Genomic DNA, 14,418 nt, shown 5'->3' on the forward strand with positions numbered 1-14,418 from the left:
AACCACGAGTGTAGATGAGTCCTAGGTGTGGTATGCAATGGGCACCGTATGTGCACACCCTTTAATGCAGAACCTTACTTATTACTGCAGTACACAAAGCCTCAAATAAGCTCCCAGCCTGATCTGTTAAAATAAACAGAGCACAGTTTGTCACAACCGTGCTAAAACACCATTAACAATCAAGAGTCCCCAGCGGATGGAGGTGGAAAGGAAAGACAGCTGCTTGAAGGAGCATAAAGTGCTTTCTGTGCCTGAGAGTGCATGAGTCAGTATTACTCATCACAATATTAACAGTAAAGTTAAGGTTAGGAAAGGAGAGCTGCATAACTTAAAGAGAAAAATACCTTAAATATACAATTTTCATCCTATCATGTACAAGTTCAAGGGCCCGCACCACGTAATTCTGCATGACTGCTGCTTAGAGATTTCCTCAACACATGCACAACCCCAAAACACACACAGGCTTTCCATCTTGTCTTACCTAGAAAAAGTGTGTAAATACAAACTCTACCATTAAATATGAAGTCACCACCTGACACCTTAGCATCTAGTGCTTAAAAAAAAAAAACAGCTACTGACTGAACATAATACAGGAAGACTTTAACCACCACCGCTCCAAGTTGGCAATATTACCTTTTTAATTTCATCTTCAAATGCCTTTTCCAAATATTTATATCTCCTGATGAGTTTGTTGAAGACCTAAAATATAAAGATAAGCAGCCATCTTTAACATGAGAAGTAGAACCTAACTGTTCCTAAAGTGTTCATAATTAATCTGTGATAAAACGGAAACAACATATAAAAATATACTTCCCATATTTAGCAAGACAAGAATGTGTTGTTGCAAGTATGGTACAGGATATTTCCCAATCACACATAACTTTACTCCAGAACAACAAAATGCTTTTAGGTAAATACTTTCATAATTATGCAATCCTACTGCCTCAAGCAATTTGCTACTCCAATAAAAGCCATAATCTGTAGAGATGTTCAATTTTGGCAAAATGCATCAGTGCCAAATACTGCCAGAAGTAACAAACGCTGCAGCCATTTTATATTCTGGGTCTGGTAGGGAACAATAGAAACAGCTGGTATATTATAGTACAAAGTCAACATGAAAGCTTCATCATCAAATCCAGTTGGTCGAACCTGAGCATAATGTCGGAGGGCATCATGGTCTTCGTCTGCGGAAAACACACAGTGATTGGTCATCTTGGTCTTGTCATTGTCATCGATTCTTGTCCCTCCAGGAGCTGAAGAGACAGAAGCAATGTAAACTTATATCTTGGAAGTTAGAAATAAAGAGCCAGCTTTCATTCTTCATAATGTACATGCTGCACACATTTGTCATGGAGGCACCTAAAAAGTGAAATAAGAGTCAGCATAAAAAATTCTCAAACCTCCGGCGATGGGAATGGCTTGAACATCACATACCGTGAGGTGTCAATCCTGCTGTCTGATGCTCTCTGCCCCACCTATTGACAATGACACTGTACAACAATACAGATGGGGAACCTTTTTGGCTCTCAGAAGCCAAATTTGACTGGCGAGCTGAGCCACCCACCTGTCCGGCGCCTGAAAGCACAAATGATGTCAAAGTCAGGAGTCCTAACTTTGGGACTTCAAAGTGCAGCCAAACTGAAGGGGCCAAACTTAAAGCCTGCTCAGTTTGAAAATATTCCCCCTGTTAAAGCAAAGGGGGGAAAGGATCATTTTAGCAGTGGTTTGGGTTTGGGTGTGCTAGGGAGTTCCCTGCAGTGAGCTCTCTTGATCACCTGAACCCTGCAGGATTGACCTCCCTTTCTATTGACAGATGTGAGGGGAAGTCAGTTCTGCTTTGTGCTATGCTTCAATGCACGTAAGTTTTCTGCAAGCAAATCAGGATGAATGCTCAATAAACAGGTCCTCTGGAGGAGTCCAGTGTAGACTTTACAATCCCATATATTGACCAACTTTCTCTAGTCATTAGGGTCCACCCTGTTGCCATTTTTTTTCAGGTAAAAGAGCACAGCATTGCTATTCTAGATACGCTCTACATCTAACTTTAACACTATTTCAACCATTTTTAGGGTTGCATCCAATGCTAGTTATACTCAGAGTAGACCCATTGAATTGAATGGACTCCATGTAGCCATGTTCATTAATTTCAATGGGTGTTCTCTGAATAAAACTAAGTTGAAGACCACCCTTTGAAATTAATGCACATGGTTAACTTTGGTCCATTAATTTAAGTGGGTCTACTTGAGTTGAACTTAGTTGGGCACAGCCCACAAAGTTTGCCAAATTGTACCAAAAAGGTAAGAGAAACATAAAAACAAAACACAGAAAACTGAAAACAAGGAAGAGGAGGATCCAGACCAAGGGGAGAGCCACAGTTGTTGAACATTAGCTGCCAGACAGATAAAAACCAAGAGGGCATATTTCCAGGATCAGCTTTGAAAGTGTTGAAAGTTTTCAGTGTAACATACATACCTAGCATGCTGCCAGCTATCAAGATGTCAAACAGAGTGTCAGCATAGCGGCGATAATCTAGCCTTGAGCCTGTAGTATCCAGAAACTTGGCTACAGCTTCCAGGTCATCACCAGCTTCATTGAGACCTTGGACAATTGTATCCCGGAAGACGGTCGGTTCAAATTTCTCTTTTTCATCTAAAACAGAGAGCCAGCGTCAAATCCTTTTGTGGAAGCTGAATACCAGTCTCCATTTCTCAGTCATATTCAAGCATTCTGTTCTACAGGTGGCTCAAACAACCTTTGCTAAATTGTTCTCTTCCCACTTTGCACATGCATCGTAACATGCTACTCACTAGGTTACAGAAATTATACAATATAAAGCTGCACGTGAAATATTTTCTTTCTTGTTGATTTTTCTTCTTCCCAATCACCTTTTCTTAATTGCATTTAAGGTCATCCTCTCAAGAGGAAGTTCAGCAATGGGGCACAATGACTTCCATTTTCAACTAACCATGGCTTGCTGTTATCTCCAAATCTGGAACTGTGGCTAGCATTAAAGCTGCTTTATTAAAACAAACCAGGGTTATTAGTCATGGTTTGATGTTGAGTTCTTAAAGAACAAGGTTTCTATTAAGACAATATAGGTGACATGAATACTGCTAGAGCAGGCTTCCTCAAATTCAGCCTTCCAAATGTTTTGAAACTACAATTCCCATCATCCCTGACCACTGGTCCTGCTAGCTGGGGATCATGGGAGTTGTAGGCCAAAAACATCTGGAAGGCCGAGTTTGAGGAAAGCCTGTGCTAGAGAAAAGTCTTCTAGTACGGTGAATAATTATTACACTTTTGTTCACAGGGAGCTCAATGTATACCAACAAGTCAACTGATTCAGTCCCTCTACTCTTTAATGTTAAATTCTGATTTGATAAGCAGAGGAAACAAAACACAGCAGGCAGCACTGTGAAAAGTCTTCAATAAACTGCATATAACGTTCACAAAACAAAATGATCAAACCTACCCCTCTTCCTAGTTTTGAACCGTTGGCCTGTTAGCACCGGCTTCTGATGCTTATTCATAAAATTTCTGGAATACAAGTGTAGAATGTTACAGATGTACAGTTTTCATGGAGATATTTCAGATCAAAAGGATATCAAAACCTTAGCAAAATATGAACTATATAGGATAGGAACCCCAAGATATTGTCGAACTCTCACTCCCATCAGTCCCAGCCAGAATGGCCATGGTCAGGGATGATTGGAGTTGTAGTCCAGCAACACCCGAAGGGCTGCAAGTTCCCCACCCCAGAGACAAGTGAAGGACAAATTACTGGTGACATTGATAGGTCCTGATTTGGGAACCCATAAAAGCCACACTTGATGCAACTTGCATGCCAAGCAATTACCACTTGATGCTATTAATTTTTGCGGGTAGCCATATAAACTCCATACATTCCATTCAATGTAGCCTAATCTTTTCTGCTGTACCACCCCAAATCCCAGTTAGCTCCAGTTTCCCACTCTCTCAATCAACTCCCTGGTGACCTCTTAACTTCCTCCTTCTCTTGTGACTCTTACATCCTTACCTTGCACCGAAACAACTTCTCCTTATCTTCCAAAAGATTTCGCCTCTTATTTACTCATCCCGGTTATTGAATCTATCACATTCCTAGTGTTTCCTGAAGATCAGAACAGCCCCTTCTCAATCCTGACCTCTGCTACCAGGAATCCACTTCTATGTTCCAACATCACCATTTTTCCAAGGTGAATTTTCCAGAGCAAGCCACTAGCTCCCAGGATGCTTCAGAGGAGGCCATGACCATTTATGATACTGGAATGATACTGCTTTAAATGTATACTGCAGATAGGGTCTCAGAAGAAAGAGTCCCAAGACAGAGATTAGACTTCCCAGGCATGTTTAAGCCCTCAATTCAGCAAGAGTTGTCCAGAAGAAAACTTAGTGTGGGGAATAAACAGACCAGAACACATTAGCAAAGTGTCAGAGTCCCTCTGACTCTCTCCTGCTTCAATCTGATTCTTAGGATAAACTCCCTGGCTGCTATATTTTTTAGGGTGTTAATGGTTTGGGGGGTTAGCAAACAGCAAGAGCAGTTCCACACAAGGTGAAACGGCTGCATCAAAACCAACAACACACTGAATCACACCCATTTGAGCAAGGGTCAAGTTTTTATTTGCCTGCCCTCTGAAACCATCTCCTCTCTTTCTTGGAAACAGCACGTTATTGACACAGCAGACCTGAAGGAGTTCAAACCTGACAAAACAGGCTAATAGATAGCTCAGCTGGTGGAGCATGAGACTCTTAATCCCAGGGCTGTGAGTCTGAGCCTCACATTTGGGAAAAAGAGTGCAGGGGTTGAACTAGGTGGTCCTCCTGGCCCTGTCCAACTCCGCGAGTCTATGAAATAAATAAATAAATAATACTGCATTAACGATGGTCGGCGCCTCTCAAAATAAACACAAGAAGCTGGCACCAAGAGCAGCCACTGAATAAACACAACAGACACCCGACTCTGCAGCAACAGAGATCTAAAAATATGCAAGGTGGATCTCCCTTCCCCACTGGGACCAAGGGAAGTCTTTTTCAGACTGAGGCAACAAGGCTAATGAAGTCTGCTAGCCTTTTTCCACAGGGCTCAGGGCCTTCTAACTGTTGCGCAGACCTCTGGTCACCATAACTGCTTCTATTAATGCACGTTTTTCTTTCTGAGGTGATATGGGTGGAACAGAAGCAGCTCTCTCCCCCCCCAATAACCCAGCCTCCAATGCACAAATAAGCCCTTTAAAAACACTGAGGTAACGGGGGAGGGGCGAGTGCCAAATCTAAGCAAAAACCGAGAGGAGAAAAGCAAACTCACCACTTGCAGCGGATTTGACAAATTACGTACAGGAGTGTCACCCCAGAGGTTATTAGTACCAGAACAGGATCTTGTTTCTATATTTAGCTTTAAAATGCATCACACTCTAATCTGCTTTGGTCGGGGCTTTATAAGGTGGTTGTTAAAGCCCGGGGTCAAGGAATACGCACGAGAGGGAGAAAGAGCAAAGGAAAGGGCAAAAGGCAGCAACTGCTAGTCAGACACATTTCAGGCGCATCAGGTCAGACTCTGCAGGTCTGCATGTAAAGAACGTGGCAAACAATGGAAAACAGCAGCCCAAACAACAAACCAGAGAGACCCATGGCACCAATTGTGGCAGGATAGAATGAGAAAACCTCTCATTTCTAGTTAGAATAGTCTACCCAGTTAATATTTTAGAAGTGTAAAAGAGGGGGGCGGAAGAGCTCCCCTAGGGTAAGGGTGGGGAAACCTTCTCAGCCTGAGGGCCACATGCCCTTCTGGGTAACTTTCTGAGGGCCACACATCAGTAGGGCTAAAGACAAAATTGGGTAGAGCAATAGATGCAATTATTACCTTTGCAGAGTAGGCTGGTTTCTACGCAAACCATTTTATATCCTTTGTCTAAGGAAGCAAGGAGCATCAGTGTCCAGTGACGCATTCCAGCCAAGCATAAACACTCAGGAATGGTGCAAAGCAGGAGCCAGGAGTGGGTGTGACCTGGGAAAAGTCCTGAGGGCCATATAGAGAGGATTGGAGAGCCACATTCACCCCCAGTTCCCCACCCCTGCCCTAGGGAAGTGCATTTGTTTATTTCCTTACATTTATACCCCACCTTTCTGCCACCATGGACCTCAAGGTGGTATAGAAGTGGTTCCTTCCCAGGCAGTTACCCATCCGGGAGATGACCAGGCCTACTTAGCAGCAACTAGATGGTGGCCCTGTGTCTCTTTACAGGCCACATCCTGGGCCCCCACACAACTAGACCTCACAAAGCCACAGTTACAGATGAATTTGTGTGTCATGGACTTAAAACTGGGCAGATCCAGGTCTGAATCCTCACTCAGCCATGAAACTTGCTGCGTGACCTTGGGCTTCGAACAATAATCCCTTTCAGATATTGTAGGAATTATGTGAAGCGGACTGGGGAGAAACAACACACCTCAACCTAGCCCAAGCTGCTGGGAGGAAAGGCAGGTTAAAAGCAGGTGTAAATACACCCCCAGGGAGCAGTCTTTAGCCCAGTCTTAAAATATCTAAGCAGCTGTGAGGCTTGGGAGGAGGACGGCAATGAAATCAACAGCATTGCCTTAAGGCTTTGCATACTTCTGATCACCCAACACATGGCTGACAAGGAATCACAATGGCTACTAGTCTAGGTGAAAGGGCAGGGGAATGATGCAAAACTATGATTTTCTAACCTTTTACTTTAAAGAGTATTTCCTACTCTTGACTGCCATGGAGCTCTTCAGCATCTCCTCGGCCCCCTCTGCATGTTGCAAACAATTGCAATACATGCTTCCAGGTGTTTACTCAGTTGCTGGTCCAGGTGAGTGGATGGTACGCACTGATATCATCACATTGCAGGGGAATGTTGCCCACCACTAAGCTGTTCTTCAGGCAGCTTGTCCACATTTAATAATCTGCTTGCTGAAAAACTCTGATAAGCATACAGTAAATCCCCGAGTTCTCTAAAACACAGCTAGAAAGTCACCCATGTAGGATAACACCTCGGGAGGCAGCAGGTATGTGAGATTCTCAAAAAATGGTTGAATTAGGCTGCAAACCCTAGTCCCACTCATCTTGAAGAAAGCCCAATTAAACACAGAAAGACTTCCCTCTGAGGGAACACGCACAGCAAATTCCTATTGCTCTGCGATTTTATATCTACACTGCATCATACATTGAACTTCCTTCAGACGATGACTTGAGTTTCTGAAAGCCAAAACTGCAATTATGGTAACCCTTATCTGCTTTTTTCAGAAAGCATACATCTTCCAAAATGTCAGACCATGCAACCTCAAACAGGTTGTTTTTTGTGCAAGAGGCAACATTTTTTGAATGTCAATCGGAAGCACGGTGGCAATCGTTTAAAAAAAAAAACAAGGCATGGACAGAGGGGAAGAGAGAAGGGTAATTCTGTTTACATGCTGGAGTATGACTTAATCAAAGCATGGATGAAGAAGAAAAGTGGATGATTAAAGGGGGGGGAGCGGAAGGCACTGAATCAAAACTGCGTCCAACAAAAGCAGAGTCCAGTAGACTCTAACTGCCTTACAGAGTTGTGTAACAGAACTGGAGGCCAATAAGAATGGTACTTTGATATCTTGGCTTTTGGTATGAGCTTTCAGGTATCTGAAGAAGTGTGCATGCACACGAAAGCTCATACAAAAATAAAAACTTAGTTGGTCTTTAAGGTGCTACTGAAGGATTTTTTTTATTTTGCTTCGACTCAGACCAACACGGCTACCTACCTGTAACTAGAACTATGGAAGTTTTCAATGAGTTAGCCTCATCTAAAACTCCCATGCAAAGAGGTGTTAACATACCATATGAACACAATATATGGTGAGGACATGCAGTGAACAGAGTTGAAAGCCTAACCATCTCAAATGATCGGATTGTTCATGGTAGCTGCTCCATGAGCAGTGGAAGTAATAAAGCAGAAATGGCAGCAGGATAACAGAGGGCCATGCAGGGATGACTGACATCTCAGCCTGGACTACGGATGTAAGATTTCCATTCTGACATGTATTCATCACCGTCTGTGCCGTTTCCGTTCTGCCACAGTTTGGTTTCCAACAAATACTACGTTATTCATTCTACTATTTAATATTAGTTCCAACAACTATTTACATAGCTTACATTCATTTCAATGTAAAGGAAATGTCAGAACAATGTAAAAAGCGTCCATTAATTGTAAAAAAAAACACCTATTTAATATAAGTTCCAACAACTATTTACATAACTTACATTCATTTCAATGTAAAGGAAATGTTGAACAATGTTAAAAGCGTCCATTAATTGTAAAAAAAACAATGATGTAAACAAATACCAGTCACATTTGGTTGACTGATTTCCATTCCCATCATCATCATCATCATCATCATCCTCCCATCTGACTGGGTTGCCCCAGCCACTCTGGGCGGCTCCTAACAAAATATTAAAAACAGAATAAAACACAAACCATTAAAAACTTCCCTGAACATGCAGACGGCAGCAAATTCCCACTTGTTCTTCCATTTTTATCAGAATTCTCTGATACCCCTAGCCTGGGATGGCAGGGCATTGGGAAATTATCCTCTCTGCTTTGTGCTGCCATAGAGCCTGCAGTGCAGGCAGGGCCTATACCAAAAGGCATGGCATTGATCTTCACTCTCATTGTACACTGATTGATTTGATGCCATCAAAAATGCAGAGCCGGCAGTGCTAGAGCCAGTAGCACACGTAAACTTGCTGTCCGCATGCCAGCCCATGGGAGCGGCGGATCGCCCTGGAGAAGCATCTTCAGAGCAGGGCACAGAAACAAACATTTTGCCATCATGCTTCCTCTTTGAGAGAGAAATGCTCTTACATTATAAAGCAAAAGCGCACGGCCTTGATTAGTCATTATTCGGCACCCAGCCTCTTGCTGTGGAACAAAAGGATTATGTGTGTCCTCTTGTTATGCGCTGTAAAACCTACATGTTAGCAGAGATGAATGTGTGAAGCTCCAATCCCACATCACCATCACCACCAACTCATGAAAAGCAAAGTTCTGAAGTGGGGAGCCTTCTCTACTCAGTGTGACTCACCCTATAATATAGAATCCTAATTATTAAGCTCTCTGTTTCAGAACTTTGCCGACTACAGGTTACTTGAGATGGAGATTGGGCAGTGATCAGCGCAGCACCCTCATTCCAGCTCAGATGCAGGTTTTACAACACAAGAGAAAGTCTGCAGAGTCCAACAATATTGCAACAAATTGGCTTCTTAAAAGCTTATTCCATGGCCAACTGGGGAGCGACTACAAAAAGTGGGCGCTGCGTACACAAAATGCATTTAAAGAACATTTTATTACCCCAAAGAATCCTGGGAACTGTAGATTATTATTTTATAATACTTTTTATTAATGTTTAATTATAATCCAATGGTAGCCTCATTATAACAATACCTATTTAAAATAAAAATTACTATTATCAATCATTCAAATACCAAATTATATAATTTAGTGGGGGGGCTGTGCTATAATTGATGCTTTTCTTTATTTCTGCATTCCAAAATATTATTGATTTCAATTACATCCCAGTCATAATAATAATCCCTTATACAACAACTCCAATATTTAAAACTTCTATTCGTGTTGACACATTAAATGTTTTATAGAACTACAAGCGAGGATCTCAAAGTATATCCTTGTTCTTCCTGTGTGTGACATTTATTCTGTCCGTGATGTTTTTTTCCGTCCTTGAAAAGTGTTATGTCTATCTTTTCCCAGTTGTTGCTATTATCCATCATGCCTTGAGCGGAGCTGATATCCCATTGTTTTTCCATAAATTTCTCCCTCACTCAGCCCCATGCTTCATTGTTTTTGCAACTTTGACAATAGCTGCAAAGTCACTCTATCCCAGTAAATAACCTGTTTCCGCCATTTCCCCTCTCAGCCTAGGAAGAACAGCGGTCTGTCAAACTGCAGGTTGTTAAGCATTCTGGGAATTGCAGCTCTGTTGAGTGGAAACTACAATTCCCAAGATTCTTGAGGGGTGTGTGCTTTAGGCGTGTATGCAGTCAGAGATAGAGAGATGCTTTGAAGGATACAGACCCAGCTGTTACTTCATTGTGCAACAAAGTGAAAGAACATCCAAAGTTAGACACGAACTAAATTTGTAAGTGGGAAAACAAGTGTAGGTGCATCACTCAAGTTTGGAAAAAGGAAAGTGTTGACAGCATGAAAGGATACATCTGGGTTAGATGGAAGAGAAGCAGCTTCTTGTGAAATCCCCATCAAATGCTGCCAGGGCATATATGGAATTTGTCTCTCATCCTTGCTGCAGATGGATAGAGAAATAAATTGCCACAGTACAAGAACAGAAGGGAACACAGGAAGTTAACTATGCTGCCCAAGTATGACTGACAGCCAAGATATCTAAAACTGGTGTATAGGGCTGCTCTTCCCATTCAGAAAAAACAAACAAAAAAACCACCATGTGACAATACAGTGGTGGTAATATCCTTCAATGACAGTATCACTTCAGAATGTAGGAGGTGTTAAGGATTGGACATTTCTTATGGACTTTTTGTATGAAAGAGAAAATGATCTTGTAATATCTGGATTTGAAGATTGAAAAAATACTGGTTTATAGAGGATAGAATCAGGGCCGTCTTAAGCACCTCTGGCGCCCTGGCGCTGTGGTGCGACAGATCCCTCTGGCGCCCCGCCCCCCCGCCCCGTTTCCCAGCGTGACGGGTGGGCGAGCGCTGCTGCGCGACGGACAGACGGGCTCAGCGCGCAGCACTGCTGCCGAGGGCGCTGCTGCGGGCCGGCGCCATGACTCCCGGCGCCACCCAGCCTGGCCGTAGGGCCGGCCCTGGATAGAATGGTTGGATTTTGAGGAATGAATAGCACATACAGCTGCAATGCAGAGAACTATAAGTTCTTTTATTTTCTTCATCTTTATTTTTTTCTTTTTTCCCACGCTTTCTCTTTTTTAGGCTTCTCCTTTCCGTGCCTTTTCTTCCTTCTTGCTTTGTTCTCTTATAGACTAAGTAGCTGTTTTATCTCAGTATATTATAAAAGGATACTTTGTTTATTTTTGTATCTCTTTGAATAAGTATCAAGAAATATATATACAGTATATATTTAAAAACAGAATATAGGAGGAGCTGTATGACTGAGGCCTGTAGAAAGCCAGTATGCCAAGACAGGGAAGAATTGTAGCCCTGAGGTGAGTAACTCGGGGGCCGAATACATCCCTCCAGGCCTCTCTACTTGGCCCCCGAGACTCTTCTCAGGTCCCAGTGTTTCCGGACTCTGCTTCGCAACCCCAAGTGCCTCTGCCAGACTGGAAAACATCCTTGAACAGTCATAAAGTCTCATTACTTGCCTCAATGGGGAGGGGAATCTGTGTATAGATTGTTCTGAGCAACATGTAGCCTATGTGCAAAAGCATGTTGCAGATCTACTGCCCGCTATTGCCTACCTGTTAGTTGAATGTGGTCCCCAGAAGGCTGTCTTGGGTGGAATGTGGCGCTGTGGTTGGAAAAGGTCCCCCAACCCTGTTCTAGCCTATCCTTCCACTGAATGAGCTACCGCTTTTTTAAAAAAAAACCACCCAAAATAAAGCTCACCCCAACTCTCCTTTCAAATAATGAAGCCTGAATGCATATGCTGTATTTCCCCACTCTGTGTTGATCTTTCTGCCATAACTTTCTGAACATGTTGCACTCCTGCCTCTAACCTGAAGAAACGTCTCCACTCCCATCATTCAGCCCGGAGATCCAGCGCCAAGGGCCTTCTGGCAGTTCCCTCACTGCAAGAAGTGAGGTTGCAGGGAACCAGGCAGAGGGCCTTCTCAGCAGTGGCACCAGTCCTGTGGAACACCCTCCCATCAGATGTCATGGAAATAAACAACTATCTGACTTTTAGAAGACATCTGAAGGCAACCCTGTTTAGGGAAGTTTTTAATGACTGATGTTTTAATGTATGTTTAATATTTTGTTGGAAGCTGCCCAGAGTGGCTGAGGAAACCCAGCCAGATGGGCGGGGTATAAATAATAAATTATAACCACAAAATTAAACACATGAAAAAATATGAACACCTGCCATTGAGACCACCTTTGGCCTTTTGGTAGACAAGTTGCTGCCCACTCACACCCACAGTAATATTCCAGATTTCCCAATTGTTTTCTCTGGGAAACCATCACTTCTCTGTCAGGAAAGAGGAAAACACAGCTTCAAAACGAAGCCAGGCAGTCCCTTCCCCAGTCTCCATATCTAGAGAGAAAATTCTAGGGTGACAAATGAACCAAGGAAGACCCCCAAAACAGCTTCAAAATAAACTAAAAAGTCCCTTCTTCGTTGTTTGGGGAAGGGACTTTGGAGGTATTCTGAAGCTGGTCTTGGATCTTCTCCAAAATGGAGTGGGATTCACAAAGTAATTGCTTTGAATGGTGCCAGCATTTTGCTTCATAATGTTCTAAGAAAGAAAGAAAGAAAGAAAGAAAGAAAGAAAGAAAGAAAGAAAGAAAGAAAGAAAGAAAGCTCAGAGTCTGGGCCAGGCATCTCCAAACTTTGGCCCTCCAGATGTTTTGGACTACAATTCCCATCATCCCTGACCACTGGTCCTGTTAGCTAGGGATCATGGGAGTTGTAGGCCAAAACATCTGGAGGGCCGCAGTTTGGGGATGCCTGGTCTGGGCCCTCCTCTCATGAAGCTTGTCAGTTACCTGGTTTTGAACTCCGAAGAAGAAGCCAACCCCACAATTTTCTCGTGTGTGCAGTTTATTTATGTTTCACGGGGCCTGCTCAAGAGAAGTTCCCAGCAGATTGTTGCCTAGAGAGCACAAAAAAGCTCTCACTCATTACTGAAGGTTCTTACTCCCCCATATAGGTATAACCTCATTTTTTTCACCATTTTAAAGAAAGGGTAGACACGTCACAAATGGAGTATCTGTGAAGTGAGGCATGTTGAGAGCACTCGGTAATTTCATTGACATGGTTACCCCTTAAACATATAGTCAAAAAATAGTGGATAATTAAAGGCCCAGAGAAACCTGCCTTTTGCAGATATGTCAGCCTGCTGTTCTTCAGGCAGTTATTGATGCCACTCCAACTCAATACACTTTGCTAATAAGCAAGCTCTTTTGTGAGCGTTGCTGACAAACTGATGCTCAATCTCCCAGGAACTCCAAAGAAACAGTTATGACAGGGAGTGAGGGGAAATAATGGAAGAATTCAGCTGGCTCAGAAACTTGACAACCTGAAATTTTGCAAGTGGATAAGCACATGTTAAGTGTGCATGTGCACTCTGTGGGATAGTAGAAAGCATTAAGGGAAGGGCCATAGCTCAGTGAAACAGCACATGATTTAATGAAAAAGATTGTGGGTTCAGTTCCTAGCATCTCCAGGGAAGACTGGGAAACATTTTTCTCTGAAACCCTGAGAGCCGGTCAGTGCAGACTGGGAGTAGGGCATGCTTCTCAACCTGAGGCCACATGCCAGTGTTGTTGGAGGCGAAAGTGAGTTTGGCCAGTGGCATAAGTGGAGGAAAGGGACGCAGGTGGAGCTGTGGTCTAAACCACTGAGCCTCTTGGGCTTGCTAATCAGAAGGTTGGAGGTTCGAATCCCTGCGACGGGATGAGCTCCCATTGCTCTGTCCCAACTCCTGCCAACCTAGCAGCTTGAAAGCATCCCAGTGCAAGTAGATAAATAGGTAAAGGCATTTCCATGCACTCTGGTTTCCGTCACAGTGTTCCGTTGCACCAGAAGCGGTTTAGTCATGCTGGCCACATGACCCAGAAAGCTGTGTGGACAAACGCCGACTCCCTCGGCCTGAAAGTGAGATGAGCGCCTCAACCCAATAGTTGCCTTTGACTGGACTTAACCGTCCAGGGGTCCTTTACCTTTTACCTTAAGTGAAGGAAGCAAGGGATGTGACTCTTGCAGTCCAATACAGCTACATTCCAGCCACACGAAATTCAGAGGTTTTTACACAGTCACATACACCCCTCCATTCAAGAAATCAGTATTTATCACCACAGCAAGGACAAATTCCAAGTGCACTTAAAAAGGGAATGGAGCCAAAAACACTTAAGAAGTTCATGGTGAGGGGTGTGGCCTGGGAGAAAGAAATGTTACCAACTGAGAGAAGTTTACAATTCTGCAAGCAATACAGATACATTTATTGTTTTCCTTTGCCACACCTTTGGCTTCTTGAGGTTATTTTATCATGCTCAACCTTGGATTTTTTTTAAAAAATGAAAGTATTTCAATAAACCTATTCATGGGCTAAGTTGACAGCATAATGCTCTTATTAGGATCAGACATGTTTAACTTCTGGCTAAAAAGAAAAAAATTAATTCATTCTGTGTTCATGCTGTTTAAAGCTTCTGGGTTGGGTTTTGTTTTGGGTTGG

At 43.0% G+C, this 14,418-nt stretch overlaps 2 protein-coding genes across 3 annotated transcripts in view; one reads left to right on the forward strand and one right to left on the reverse strand.

Moving 5' to 3' along the window:
* The window catches only part of LOC132592858 (uncharacterized), a 56,037-nt gene that overhangs the window by 40,048 nt on the left and 1,571 nt on the right, over nt 1–14,418 (forward strand). The gene's annotated exons all lie outside the window — the stretch shown is intronic.
* Nucleotides 1–14,418, reverse strand: part of BZW2 (basic leucine zipper and W2 domains 2) — a 58,949-nt gene that overhangs the window by 24,021 nt on the left and 20,510 nt on the right. For both annotated transcript variants that reach the window (XM_088654151.1, XM_035128864.3), the window contains exons 2-5: nt 3,473–3,537; nt 2,473–2,649; nt 1,150–1,253; nt 634–699 (exon numbers count right to left, since the gene is read on the reverse strand). In XM_088654151.1, coding sequence (XP_088510277.1) covers nt 634–699; nt 1,150–1,253; nt 2,473–2,649; nt 3,473–3,530 — 405 coding nt within the window. In that variant the 5' untranslated portion in view covers nt 3,531–3,537. The remainder of the gene's footprint in view (nt 1–633; nt 700–1,149; nt 1,254–2,472; nt 2,650–3,472; nt 3,538–14,418) is intronic.

This window comes from Zootoca vivipara, chromosome 11, assembly GCF_965207765.1.
Source record: "Zootoca vivipara chromosome 11, rZooViv2.hap1.1, whole genome shotgun sequence".
NCBI classification, from domain to species: Eukaryota; Metazoa; Chordata; class Lepidosauria; order Squamata; family Lacertidae; genus Zootoca; species Zootoca vivipara.